The following is a 15591-nucleotide window of genomic DNA, read 5'->3' as shown; positions in this document are numbered from 1 at the left end:
TTGTGTTAGTTTCATGTAAACAGCAAAGTGAATCAGTTATGCACATACACATATCCACATTGAGACTCTTTTCCCATATAGGCCATTATAGAGTATTGAGCATAGTTCCCTCCACTATACAGTAGGTACTTATTAGTTATCTATTTTATATATAGTATATATATATATATGTCAGTCCCAATCTCCTAATTTATACCTTCCCCCTTGTCCACTGATAGCCATAAGTTTCTTCTCTATTTCTGTTTTGTAGATAAATTCACTTGTACCCTTTCTTAAGATTCCACACATATAAGTGATTTCATATGCTATTTGTCTTTCTGTGACTTATCTTACTCAGTATGATAATCTTTAGCTCCATCCATGTCGGTGCAAATGACATAATTTTGTTCCCTTTTATAACTGAGTAATACACTATAGTGTGTTTGTACCACATTTTTTTTATCAATTTCTCTGTCAATGGATATTTAGGTTGTTTCCATGTCCTGGCTATTGTAAATAGTGCTGTAATGAACATTGGGGTACATGTATCCCTTTTTAAAAATTGTTGTATTTTTACTGTACCGGGTCTTCATTGCAGTGTGCAAGCTCCTCGTTGCAGTATGAGAGCTTTCTCTAGTCGTGGCATGTGGGCTTTTCTAGTTGTAGTTTATCCATAGTGACTTGGGTGATTTATCCACAGGCACAATTAGACTCACACAGTCACTGGAAATACCATGCCACTATCTTAAACCTCAATTATATACCCTTGGCCAAGACATATCATTAAAATCATCTCCGCTCCCCACCCAGAGTTCACTTTGCTATCCTCCAATTATGGAATCTCACAACATACCTTTCTTCCCCACATTATGATTTTTCAGTCAGAGTTTAATCAAGAAGAGAACCCACTCTTGTTATGTTAATTAAGATAATTTAACAGAAGTGATTAATTAAAAGGGCTCCCCTAGTGGATCAGTTGGTAAAGACTCTGCCTGCAATGCAGGAGACCAAGGTTTGATCCCTGGGTAGGGAAGATCCCTTGGAGAAGGAAATGGCAACCCACTCCAGTTTTCTTGCCTGGAGAATTCCATGGACAAAGGAACCTGGTAGGCTACAGTCCTTGGTGTCACAAACAGTCAGACATAACTGAACATCTAAGCATAAGAACATAATTAATTAAATATTTACTAAAAGATGAAAAACATGAATGAAACATCCATCATGTGTTCAGTCAAGTCCTTTCTAAGTTACTTCACTCTGTATAAGAGGCTCTAGGTTCATCCACCTCACTAGAACAGACTCAAATTCATTCTTTTATGGCAGAGTAATATTCCATTGTATGTATATACCACCGCTTCTTTATCCATTCATCCTTTGACTGATATCCAGGTTGCTTCCATGTCCTGGCTGTTGTAAATAGTTCTGCAATGAACACTGGGGTACATGTGTCTTTTTCAGTTATGGTTTTCTCAGGGTACATGCCCAGTAATGGGATTGATGGGTCACATGTTAGTTGTATTCCTAGTTTTTAAAGAAATCTCCATATTGTTCTCCATAGTGGCATATCAATTTACATTCCCACCAACAGTGCAAGAGGGTTCCCTTTTCTCCACATCCTCTCCAGCATTTATTATTTGAATATTTTTTGATGATGGCCATTCTGACTGGTGTGGGGTGATACCTCATTGTCATTTTGATTTCCATTTCTCTAATAATAAGTAATGTTGAGCATTTTTTCATGTGTTTATTACCATCTGGATGTCTTCTCTGGAGAAATGTTTAAGTCTCTTGCCCATTTTTTATTAGGTTGTTTGTTTTTCTGATGTTGAGCTACATGAGCTGCTTGCATATTTTGGAAATTAATCTTTTGTCAGTTGTTTCATTTCCAATTATTTTCTCCCACTCTGAGGGTTACATGACTGTAGTATTCTTTAATAATTTTTCATATTTCTATGATACTGGTTGTAATCAACCGGATTGGTTTTCTTCCCTTCCTACCAGACTCCGTGTGGTTATGTCTCTATCATCTTGGTTAAAGAAGTCCTGCTAGTACCCAGGTCAATTTCATTGAGACTCATTGTATATGCAGTTGTAGTTTTGGTGTGTTTGTGAGGAGAGGTGAGCCTTGCATCTTCCTACTCTACCATTTTGATCTCTTCCTTCCACTTTTTTACATGTGACAGCTTTGGTTTTTAATAATGTATGAAAAATGCAGATGAATTGTGGAAAGGGGTGTCAATTATAAGTATTTTTTTGAAAGATACATATTTTACCTGGATGACAGTCATTGCTAAGAAATTACAGGAAGCTGTCAATGCATATTGGATTCAGCCATGAAGTGATCATGATATACAACAGATTATAGAATACCTTCCTAATCCAATTTTTAAAAAACAAGAGAAACAATATTCATATGTGACATATGCAGAGGAATGAAAATCATGAGACTACAAAAACAGTGCAGTGAAGGAAGAAGAATTTGCAGGTCTAGATGTCTTGTTTTCATATCCTTTCCAACTGATTCTCCAGATAGATGGCAGAGATATTAATATTAGACTGTTTTGCTGAAGAACCTCCACAGGGCACTCTTGATGTCCCTGTTTGTCAAGTTGTAGATAAAAGGTTTCAGCAATCAGGTGTCCACAGCATCAGAAGTCACCACACCCTTCTTGGGGGAGAGTGAAAGAGCAGAACTGAAGTACATTCCAAGGCCTGGCCCATAAAATAGGCAAACAACTGACAGGTGAGAGCCACAGGTGGAGAAGGTTTTGTATCTCCCACCTGAGGAGGGGACTCTCGGAATGGAAGGAATAATGTTATAGTAAGAGAAAAAGATCCCTATAATAGGGAGAAAACCAGAGACAGCTCCAACAAAAGACATGACTATGTTATTGGTGGAGGTGTCAGAACATGCAAGGTTTAGGAGTTGAGAAGAATCACAGAAGAAATTAGAAATCTCCACATTCCTGAAGCAAGTCAGTTGTAATATAATCAAATTGTGTAGCTGGGGATCCAAAATGCAGATTAAAAAACATCAAAACTAAGAATCCACAGAGGTGTGGGTTCATGATGACTGTGTAGTGCAGGGGGTGACAGATGGCCACAAAACAATCATAAGCTATCACTGTCAGAAGCATAGAATTCATACAATCAAAAAAGATAAAAAAGACATTTGTGTCAGGCATCCCACATAGGAGATGACTCTGCTGTGAGCTTGGGTGTCCACTATCAGCTTAGGAATCGTGGTGGAGGTGTAACCAATGTCAGCCAAGGACAGGTTGTCAATGAAGAAGCACAGGGGGTTGTGGAGGTGAGAGTCAGAGGTGGCAGCTAGGATGATGAGCAAGTTCCCAAGCACGGTGACCAGGTACATGGACAGAAAGAGGGAGGACTGTAATTCTGGATCATCTGAGAGTCCCAGGAGGAGGAATTCTGAAGCATGTGTTAAATTTTGTGATTATAAGTAGCTTGGACAACTATTGATTGGGGGTGGGGGGGGGAAGAGGTTTGGATAAAAGGAAACAAGAAAAATGGCAACTATAACTGTGTTTATATTTTGCATTTAAGATTTTCACTAGTAAACTATTCACACTTGAGGACCATCCACTGCAGCACCTTCACCATTTCTCAGTCTTCTGAACAGGGCAGGCTCTCTAGTTGAGGCAATATTTCTTTTCTGTGTTATTCAGATCTTTCTATACACACCTATTTAAAGATACTTGACTAAAGAATGTTAGAAAAGCAAGAACACTAGAGTTAGCAAATTCATGGTTACAGAAATATAGAGCCAACTCTTTAAGACAAAACATAAATATCTTTTCTCCTATAATAAAATCTGTCTAATTTTTAAAAAATGAAAAGATAGTCAAATGAAGGTGAAAGAGGAGAGTGAAAAAGCTGGGTTAAAAATCAACATTCAAAAAACAAAGATCATGACATCTGGTCTCATCACTTCATGACAATTAGATGGGGAAACGATGGAGTGAAAGACTTATTTTGGGGGGCTCCAAAATCACTGCAGATGATGACTGCAGCCATGAAATTAAAAGACAATTGCTCCTTGGAAGAAAGTTTATGACAAACCTAGACAGAATATTAAAAAAGCAGAGACATCACTTTGCTGACAAAGGTCTGCAAAGTCAAAGCTCTGTTTTTTCCAATAGTCACATGTGGATGTGAGAGTTGGACGATAAAGAAGGCTGAGTGCTGAAGAACTGATGCTTCCAAACTGTGGTGTTGGATACTGTGGTGAAGACTCTTGAGAGTTCCTTGGACTGCAAGGAGATCCAACCAGTCCATCCTAAAGGAAATCAGTCCTGAATATTCATTGGAAGGACTGATACTGAAGTGGAAACTCCAAAACTTTGGCCACCTGATACGAAGAGCTAACTCATTGGAAAACACCCTGATGTTTGGAAAGATTGAAGGCGAGAGGAGAAGGGGACGACAGAGGACGAGATGGTTGGATGGCACCACCAACTCAATGGACATGAGTTTGAGTAAGCTCCAGGAGTTGGTGATAGACAGCAAGGCCTGACGTGCTGCAGTCCATGGGGTTGCAAAGAGTCAGACACGACTTAGTGACTGAACTGAACTGAACTGATAGCAAGTCTATGACATAGACACAAACAAGTGCTCTTTTATTTTGTCTTTAGTGCTATGTGTGTGCATGCTAAGTTGCTTCGGTCATGTCCGACTCTTTGTGTTCCTAGCCCACCAGGCTTCTCTGCCCATGGGATTCTGCAGGCAAGAATACTGGATTGGGGTGCCATGATCTCCTCCAGGGGATCTTAGTCTATGGGACATTCCTGAAAAAGGGAAGAAACACAGGCATGAATGATCCCAGCGTGTGCCTTTGCTTTGTTCCTGTGAACAACTGAAGAGTCTCTTCAGTATTTAACAAAGACTGGTTTTGTTTTTGGTGCCTCCTTTGTGACAGCAAGGTAAAGTTCTGGGGAATTAGTAATAAACGAGACTAGCCATTTCTCTCTGTACACTAAGTACCTATTTGTGTAAGGACAAAAAATGCCCTACCAGGGATGCAAGGGAAACTGTTACAAGTCATAGGATATTTAAGTCAAATAATATGAGGATCAGCCAGTGGTTTAATGGTAAAGAATCCATCTGCTAAGGTAGGAGATGCCGGAGTCATGGGTTTGATCCCTGGATTGGGAAGATCCCCGAGGAGGAAATGGCAACCCATTCCAGTATTCTTGCCTGTAAAATTCCCTGGACAGAGCAGTTTTGTGGGCTACAGTCCATGGGGTCACAAGGAGTCAGGCACAACTGCGTGACTGAGCATGCTGCCTTATCAATTTTTTCCCCTTACTTTACACATCCCTTTCATATGAGTCATATAGAGAGCATCTATTACCTGCTCAAGCCTTTCTTGATGGGGTTGTGTCAACTAGGGGTCAACTCAATGACAATGCTGTCTCAGAGTTCCTAGGAAATTTTCCCATAATACACTATTAGAAGTGGAGCAAACAGGATTAAGATTAAATTACCAATCTTTGACTAAATTTCCTTGTTTTCTGACTTTCAGAAGTTTTGAGCAGGAGTCCAGAGAGCTTATCAGAGGTACTTCTGAGGTACATTTAAACAATATGTCCATGTACACACAGCTATACTTAGAATGGATAGCCAACAAGAACCTACTGTATAGCACAGAGAACTCTGCTTAATGTTATGTGCTAGCCTGGATGGAAGACAAGCTATGGGGGCAGGAAGGGGGATCATTTCAGTTCAGTTCAGTCCCTCAGTTGTGTCCAATTCTATGGCCCCATGGACCACAGGCATGCCAGGCTTCCCTGTCCATCACTAACTCCCGGAGTTTGCTCAAATTCATGTCCATCAAGTCGGTGATGCCATCCAATCATCTCATTCTCTGTTGTCCCCTTCTCCTCTTACCTTCAATCTTTCCCAGCATCAGGGTCTTTTCTAATGAGTCAGTTCTTCGCATCAGGTGGCCAAAGTATTGGAGTTTCAGTTTCAGTATCAGTCCTTCTAATGAACACCCAGGACTGATCTCCTTTAGGATGGACTGGTTTGACTTCCTTGCGGTCCAAAGGACTCTCAAGAGTCTTCTACAACACCACAGTTCAAAAGCATCAATTCTTTGGTGCTCAGCTTTCTTTATAGTCCAACTCTCACATCCATACTTGACTATTGGAAAAACCATTGCTTTGACTAGACAGACCTTTGTTGGAAAAGTAATGTCTCTGCTTTTTAATATGCTTTCTAAGTTAGTCATAGCTTTTCTTCCAAGGAGCAAGCATCTTTTAATGTCATGGCTGCAGCCACCATCTGCAGTGATTTTGGAGCCAAAAATAAATAAATAAATAAAGTCTCTCACTGTTTCCATTGTTTCCCCATCTCTTTGCCATGCAATGATGGGACTGGATGCCAAGATCTTAGTCTTCTGAATGTTGAGTTTTAAGCCAACTTTTTCACTCTCCTCTTTTACTTTCAACAAGAGGCTCCTTAGTTCTTTGCTTTTTCCCACAAGGGTGTTGTCATCTGTGTATCTGAGGTTATTGATATTTCTCCTGGAAATCTTGATTTCAGCTTGTGCTTCATCCAGTCTGGCATTTTTCATGATGTACTCTGTATAAATTAAATAAGCAGATTGACAATATACAACCTTGATGTACTCCTTTCTCTATTTGTCCAGTTCTAACTGTTGCTTCTTGACCTGCATACAGGTTTCTCAGGAGGCAGGTAAGGTGGTCTGGTATTCCCATCTCTTTAAGAAACAACAAAATTCTGTAAAGCAGTTATCCTTCAATAAAAAAAGAAATTAAAAAAAAAAGAATTTTCTGTTTTGCATATAGGGTTATTGTTACCATCTTTCTAAATTATCAAGGGTGAAACAGATCACCAGCCCAAATTGGATGCATGAAACAAGTGCTCGGGGCTGGTGCACTGGGAAGACCCAGAAGGATGGGATGGGGAGGGAGGTTCAGGATGGGGAACACATGTAAATCCATGGCTGATTCATGTCAATGTATGGCAAAAATCACTACAATATTGTAAAGTAATTAGCCTCCAACTTGTAAAAATAAATGGGAAAAAAAATTAAAAAACTGATTTCCTCCATTCAATAAAAAGAATTTTCTTAAAGCAGGTGGATGTATACATGTATATGTATGGCTGAATCCCTTCACTGTTCACCAGAAACTATCACAACATTGTTAATTGGCTATACCCCCATATGAAATGGAAAGTTTTGAAACAGAAGTAAAATAAAAGAATTGGAATATAAATGAGGTCCAATTTCTTGAGTAGAAATGGAGCCCAAACCCCAGACTTTATAGCTCCCTTTTAAAAATTGACATATAGTTGATTCACACCTTCAGTGTAGGTGTACAGTGAAGTGATTCAACATTTCTATAGATTATACTCCATTTAGAACATACTGTATAGCACAGGGATCTCTACTTAACGCACTGTGGTGAACGAATAGGAAAGAGGTCCAAAAGGGAGGAGATTACATGTATATGTGTGGCTGATTCATTTTGCTGTGCAGTAGAAACCAGCATAACATGTAAAGCAACTATACTCCAATAAAAATTAATTTAAAAAGTAACCTTATTACAGAATAATGGCTATATTTCTTTGTACTGTACTGTATATCCTTATTGCTTATATATTTTGTGTATAGTAGCTTGTATCTATTAATGCTATATTCCTAATGGGTCGCTTTCTCCCACTCTTTCTCATTTGGTAACCGTAAGTTTATTTTCTATATCTGTGAATCTGTTTTGCAATATACAATATACATTTGTCTCTTTTACTTTAAAAATTCTGCATAAAAGTGATAACATAGAATATTTGTCATTGTCTGTGAACGTCACTAAGTATAATATCCATCCATGTTGCTGCAAATGGCAGGATTTCATTTTTTTTTATGGCTGAGTGATATTCCATTGTATATATACATACCACACACATCTTATTTGACCCTGAGTGAGCTGATTACATGAAGAAGGAAGAAGCAGAAAACTGAGATTGGGAGCACCAGAGAAGTCTGCCCTGAGTTATCATCTACCAATACTTCCTGGGACCCCTGCTTGTCATCTCACTTAAGCTCCCCTAGTTGAAACAGCAAGGGTTGAGGCCCACCAGGAGCCCCCAAAGGGTAGAACACCATGAGCAGAGAGAGGGTCCCCGCGTGGAGTGCCAGGGGAGAGGGACAGCTAGGGGCCCTGCGTCTGGGGTTAGATTGCCCAGTTTCAACTTGGCTTCGTTCCAAATTGACTTTTTTTTTAATTTTTATTTTTAATTGGAGAACAATTGCTTTCAATGTTGTGTTAGTTTCTGCCATAAAACATCATAATCAGTCATAAGTATACATATATCCCCTCCCTCTTCATCCTCCCTCCCACCCCATCCTACCCTTCTCTATCATCACAGAGCACTGATCTGAGCTCCCTGTACTATACAGAAGCTTCCCACCAGCTGGCTATTTTACACATGGTATTTTTACACTATTTTATACATGGTAGTGTATATATGTCAATGCTACTATCTCAATTTGCCCCACCCTCTTCTTCCCCTGCTATGTCCATATGCCTGATCCCTACATCTGCATCTCTATTCTTGCCCTGCAAATAGATTCATCAGTATCTTTTTTTTTTTCAGATTCCATATACATGCTTAATATACAACATTTATTTTTCTCTTTCTGACTTACGTTACTCTGTATGAAGGCTCTCGGTTCATCCACCTCAGTTCAACTTCTTTCCTTTTTAATGCATGTGTTCTGTGCTCAGTCAGTTCAGTCATGTCTGACTCTTTGCCACCCCATAGACAGTGGCCCGCCAGGCTCCTCTGTCCAGGAGGTTCCCCAGGCAAGAATACTTGAGTGGGTTGCCATTTCCTCCTCCAGGGATCTTCCCGACCCAGGGATCAAACTTGCAGCTCCTGCAGCTCCTGCATCGGCAGGCAGATTCTTTACCACTGAGCCACCTGGGAAGCTCTTTTTAGTTCATAACTGGTACGAATTAAATTTAAAATGCTATGATCTTTTCCTCTTTTGTGAAATAACAGTAATACCTGCATTTATACCTTGACGGAGATTATGCAGATGAAATGAAACAAGATACATGGAACAGTTAGCTCAGAGCCTGGCAATCAAGAAATCCCCAATAAAGGTCCTAGATGCTATGGTTACATTCTCCTCATCCTAACATGAGGGAGAAGTATCAGTAACCTTAGATATGCAGATGACACCACCCTTATGGCAGAAAGTCAAGAGGAACTAAAGAGCCTCTTGATGAAGGTGAAAGAGGAGTGAAATAGTTGGCTTAAAACTCAACATTCAAAAAACGAAGATCATCTGGTATCATCACTTCATGGCAAATAGATGGGGAAACAATGGAAACAGTGACAGACTTTATTTTCTTGGGATCCAAAATCACTGCAGATGGTGACTGCAGCCATGAAATTAAAAGACAATTGCTCCTTGGAAGAAAAGTTATGACCAACCTAGACAGCATATTAAAAAGCAGAGACATTACTTTGCTGACAAAAGTCCATCTAGTCAAAGCTATGGATCTTCCAGTAGTCATGTATGGATGTGAGAGTTGGACCATAAAGAAGGCTGAGTGCTGAAGAATTGATGCTTTTGAGTTGTGGTGTTGGTGAAGACTCTTGAGAAGTCCTTTCGATTGCAAGGAGATCAAACCAGTCAATCCTAAAGAAAATCAACCTTCAGTATTCATTGGAAGGATTGATGCCAAAGCTGAAGCTCCAAAACTTTGGCCACCTGATGCAAAGAGCCAACTCAGAGCAAAAGACCCTGATGCTGGGAAAGATAGAAGGTAGGGAGAGAAGGGGATGACAGAGGACAAGATGGTTGGACAGTATCACCAACTAAATGGACATGAGTTTGAGCAAGCTCTGGGAGACAGTGAAGGACGGGGAAGCCTGGTGTGCTGCAGTCCATGGGGTAGCAAAGAGTTGGACATGACTGAGCAACTGAACAACAAACAACATTCTAACATCACCTTCATGATTATTTTTAAGTGCCTATGGGGCAGATAGGAATGACCTATTTCCTGCTGTTATGTGGAGATGCCTAGGAGAGGTAGAATCAGGGTAGGAAGAAAGCAGAATTCTGAATGAGAATTCTTGAACCACCACCGCAACTAAGAGCATAAACTTCATAGGGCTCGGAGCGGAAACTTTGCATATCGATGTCCTATCACCTGTTTGTCCCAGCTGTCCTGTTTCTCCTGACAATGAGGAAACATTGCTCCTGACAGTCCATCCACTGTTACCCTCAGTGCTTACCAGGCTGCACTGTGTCTCTGCTGGCTCATGACCGAAGAGTGTGGGTCTACTGTCCTTCCACTGCCTGGTATGCGATGAAAGCTCAGACTCTCTTTTCAGTATTAAGTAGGTTGTTCTAGTGTTTTTTCAACTTTATTGAGATATAATTGACATTTAACATTGTTTAAGTTTAAGGTGTACAGTGTGGTTACTTGATACACATGTATGTTGCAAAATGTGTCCTACAATAAGATTAGTTAATGCATCCTTCACCTGACATAACTACCTTTTAGTTGTCTTTATAGTGAGAGCATTAAAACTCTAATAGCAACTTTCAGATACACAATAGAGTATTGTTAACTCTAATCAAAATTCTGTACATAAGATCCTTAGAAATTATTTATCTTAAAACTGAAAGTTTGTACATTTTGTCCAATATCTCCCCATCCCCTCCTCCTGAGCCTCTGGTTTGAGTTAATTTTTGTGAGTGGTATAAAAAAGACACCCAATTTTATTCGTTTTCATGTAGTTATCCAATTTTTCCAACACCATTTATTGAAGACACTATCATTTCCACACTAAGTATCCCTGTTTCCTTTGCCAAATATTAGTTGACCATAAATGCATGGGTTTATTTTTGGACTGTCAATTCTAATTCATTGTCTGTGTGTCTGGTTTTATGACAGTACCATGCTTTTTTGATTACTGTAGCTTATAAAGGAATCCAGATTGGAAAAGAAGTAAAACTCACTGCTTGCAAGTGACATGATACTATACATGTAAAACCCTAAAGATACCATCAGAAAATGACTAGAGCTAATCAACAAATACTTTGGCCACCTCATGCGAAGAGTTAACTCATTGGAAAAGACCCTAATGCTGGGAAGGATTGGGGGCAGGAGGAGAAGGGGGACAACAGAGGATGAGATGGCTGGATGGCATCACCGACTCGATGGACATGTGTTTGGGTAGACTCCGGGAGTTGGTGATGGACAGGGAGGCCTGGCGAGCTGCGATTCATGGGGTCACAAAGAGTCGGACATGACTGAGTGATTGAACTGAACTGAACTGAATCAACAAATCTAGTGAAGTCACAGGATACAAAATCAATAAACAGAAATCCTTTGCATTCCTATACACTAACAATGAAAAATCAGAAAGAAATTAAGGAAACAATCCCATTCACAATTGCAACTAAAATAATAAACTACCTCAGAATAAATCTACCTAAGGAGACAAAAGACCTGTGTTCAGAAAATGATAAGATGAAAGAAATTGAAGACAACACAAACAGAAGGAGATAAATATTATGTTCTTGAATTGGAAGACTCAATATTGTGAAAATGACTATACCACACAAATTTTAGAATTTTGTTCTACTTCTGTTAAAAAAAAATGCCGCTAGAATGTTAATAGAGATTGGATTGAACCTATAGAAGGCTTTGGGTAGCATAGACATTTTAACAAAATTAACTCTTTTGATCTATGGGTATCTGTCAATTTATTTCTTCTTCAGTTTCTTTCCTCAGTGTCTCATAGTTTTTGGTGCGTGGACTCTTCACTTTCTTGGTTAGATTATTTCTAAGTATTTTATTGTTTTTGAAGCTATTGTAGATGAGATCTTTTTCTTTATTTCTTTTTCAGATAAAGTTAGTGTATAGAAATGCAACTTTTGTGTTGATTTTGTATCCTGAAACTTCACTAAATTTTCTTATTTGTTGTAAAAAATTTTTGATGGAATCTTCAGAATTATCTATATACAAAATCATGTTATCAGCATATTGAGACTCCTTCCCAATTTGGATGCTTTTATTTCTTTTTCTTGCCTGATTGCTCTGCCTAGGACTTCCAGTACAATGTTCAGTTGGTGTGGTGAGAGTGAGCATCCTTTTCTTATTTTTGAACTTAAACGGAAAGATTTCAAACTTTCACTGTTGAGTATGATGTTAGCTGTGGGGTTGTCATATAAGGCCTTTATTATGTTGTTGAGAGGTTTTTTTTTATCATCAAAGGATGTTGAATTTTGTGAAATGTTTTTTCTGCATCTATTGAGATTATCATGGTTTTTAAAAAGCTTTTGTTGAAGCATAGTTGCTTTACAACGCTGTGTTAGTTTCTGCTGTATGGCACAGTGAATCAGTTATGCAGTTACATATGCATTCTCTTCTTAAGATTTCCTTCCCACTTGGTCACCACAGAGCATTGAGCAGAGCTCCCTGTGCCTCACAGTAGCTTCTCACTAGTTATCTGTTTTATACATAGTAATGTAGATGTGTTAATTCCCATCTCCCTGACAGGGCAATGACAACTGCAGGGCAAAAGATAGGCCCCCCTCAACATCATATGGTTTTTGTGTTTTAGTTTATTAATGGGATGTATCACATCTACTGATTTGTGAATATTGAGCCATCCTTACATCCCAGGGATAAATCACATTTGATCAGGGAATATAATCCTTTTAATGTGCTTTTGAATTCAGTTTGCTGTTGTTTTTTTGAGAATTTTTCTATCTATATTCATCAAGCATATTGGCCTATTGTTTCCTGTTCTTATAGGATCTTTATCTGGCTTTGGTGTCAAAGTAATACTGGCCTTATAAAATAAGTTTTGGAGTACTCTCTTCAATCTTTTGGAAGAGTTTGGAAAGAACTGGTAATAATTCTTTAAATGGTTGGCTGAATTCACTTGTGAAGCCATCTGGTCCTGGGCTTTTTTGTTGTTGTTGTGAAGTATTTGATTACTGATTCAGTCTCCCTACTTGTTACTGGTCTGTTCAGATTTTCTGTTTCTTCATGCTTTAGACCCAGTAGGTTATATGCTTCTAGAAATTTATCCATTTATTCTAGGTTGGACATTTTTGATGTATAATTGCTCATACTAGTCTCTTTTAAGATTCTCTTTGTTTCTGTGGCATCAGTTATAAGGTTTTCTCTCTTATTTTTTTTATTTTTTGCTTTTTATTGTAGTAGTTTTGCCATACATTGACATGGATCTGCCATGGATGTACCTGTGTTCCCCATCCTGAACCCCCCCCTCCCACCTCCCTAGTTTTATTAAAACGAATCTTTTCAGGTGATATAATTATGGCTGATTTGCATTGTTTTATGGCAGAAATCAGTACAACATTTAAAGCAATTTTACTCCAATTAAAAAATAAATAAATGCATGAGGAGAAACTGGAAAAAAAAATGAGCCTTTACTCATTGCATCTTAGTTATCCTGGCTTAAGTTTTGGCAATTTTGTTTATATTTCCAAAGCATCAGCTGCCCTTTCCAGTTCTGTGACCAGAAGGATTGTTGTTGTTGTTCAGTTGTTCAGTCATGTCCGACTCTTTGCAACCCATGGACTACAGCACACCAGGCTTCCCTGTCATTCAACATCTCCTGGAGTTTGCCAGAAGGATAGCACAGGTATTGAGATTAGACTATTCTGCTGATAATCCTCAACAGGGCACTCTTGATGTCCTTGTTCCTCAGACTGTAGATGAAGGGGTTCAGCATAGAGGTGACCACAGTGTACATCACTGAGACCACTGCATCCTTCCTTGGCAAAGATGAGACAGCTGAACTGAGATACACCCCAAGGCCTGTTCCATAAAACAGACAAACAACCAACAGGTGAGAACCACAGGTAGAGAAGGCTTTGTACCACCCACTGGACGATGAGACTCTCAGAATGGAGGAGACAATTCTATAGTAAGAGAAAACAATTCCTGATATAGGGAGAAAACCAGAGATGGTCCCAACAAAAAATATGACAATGTTATTGGCTGAGGTGTCAGAACAGGCAAGGTCACGAAGCTTAGGAACATCACAAAAGAAATGAGGGATTTCTGCATCTTTGCAGAAAGTAAGTTGTGACACCATCAAGCAATGCACCTGAGAGTCCAAAAGACTGATAAAAAATGACATAAGAACTAACAAGCCACAGATACGGGGCTTCATGATCACTGGGTAGTGTAGTGGGTGACAGATGGCCACCAACCGGTCATAGGCCATCACAGCCAGGAGTAGACTGTCCAAACAGCCAAAAAGAAAAAAGAAGGATATCTGAGTTAGGCAGCCTGCATAGGTGATAGATTTGCTGTGTGCCTGGATATTCACCAGCATCTTGGGGACTGTAGTGCTACTGAAACCAATGTCAGCCAAGGACAGGTTGGAGAGGAAGAAGTACATGGGGGTGTGGAGGTGGGGATCAGAGCTGACGGCCAGGATGATGAGAAGGTTCCCCAGGACGGTGACCAGGTACATGAACAAAAAGAGCCCATATATGAATGGCTGCAGGTTCAGATCATCTGAGAGGCCCAGGAGGAGAAATTCTGAGAAACTTGTTAAATTCTGGAGTTCCATGTAGCTGGACTACCTTTTGGGATTAAAAAAAAAAAAAAATAGTGTTACGATAAATAAAGCAAGTACCCAGGCAGCAAAGTGCCCATAGAATGAACAATAAACTATTCACACTTGAGTAATATAAATCTTGAGCAATATTTCTCAGAGGTGGTAAATTCATTATAATTAGAGCTCCTTCTACATTGATGTCTGGATCATTTATCTGTTTTTGTATACCTCCACTTAATAGAGACTGAGCCAAAGTCTATAAGCAACAGGGAAATTTTGAGACAACAAATTCAAAGACACAGTAAACTATCAGCCTCCCACTGTTAAGGAGAACATATAGAATACTAAATATCTTTCTCCTTTGAGAAGAAAAATAGTCATTGTATGGTGGTATGCTGGTGTATAGTGGCTAAGTCATGTAAAAGATGGAACTCTTTGCAACCCCATGGATAGTAGTCCACCAGGCTCCTCTGTCCATGGGATTTTTCAGGCAAGAATACTGGAGTGGGTTGTGATTTTCTTCCTTCAGGGGTTTTTCCTGACCCTGGGATCGAATTCACATCTCCTGTATCTCCTGCACTGCTGGAGGATTCTTTACCCACTGAGCCATCAGGGAAGCCAAATTAGATTTTAAATGAAGTCAAATGTTCATAATCAAATAGAATTTTATATGCTGGTAATTTCATGGGCTTTCATAATTTTTTGGCTTTACAACATGTCTTTCATGGAGATACATGAACATTCAAATGTGTGGGTGTTCTTATAAAATTTTTTGAAATAAAACTCAGCTATACAAGAGGTTAGCCTTGGTAGACTTCACCTTTTCATACATATGTTTTTGTTGAATGCAACAAATAATACTGATTCTGTAAACAGTATCACGTATGCTTAAACACATACTTCTTTTAAATGAACACACTGCACCTCATTTTCATCTTTTGCAGGGTTACTTTCCATCAATGCCACACGATTTCAGGACACATCTGAGACTGAATTCAT

At 39.2% G+C, this 15591-nt stretch overlaps 1 protein-coding gene and 1 pseudogene across 1 annotated transcript; both read right to left on the bottom strand.

The window, feature by feature from the left end:
* Window positions 1–2611: 2611 nt before the first annotated feature.
* On the bottom strand, window positions 2612–3352 carry LOC122440936 (annotated as a pseudogene).
* Window positions 3353–13674: 10322 nt separating this feature from the next.
* Window positions 13675–14604, bottom strand: LOC122439307 (olfactory receptor 18-like). The gene has a single exon (XM_043464390.1). The coding sequence runs from the start codon at window positions 14602–14604 to the stop codon at window positions 13675–13677; it is 930 nt and encodes a 309-aa protein (XP_043320325.1).
* Between the last annotated feature and the right edge of the window lie 987 nt (window positions 14605–15591).

This window comes from Cervus canadensis, chromosome 4 (assembly GCF_019320065.1).
Source record: "Cervus canadensis isolate Bull #8, Minnesota chromosome 4, ASM1932006v1, whole genome shotgun sequence".
NCBI lineage: Eukaryota > Metazoa > Chordata > Mammalia > Artiodactyla > Cervidae > Cervus > Cervus canadensis.
Note: the sequence above shows the minus strand (reverse complement) of the source record. Positions and strands in the feature narration are given on the sequence as shown.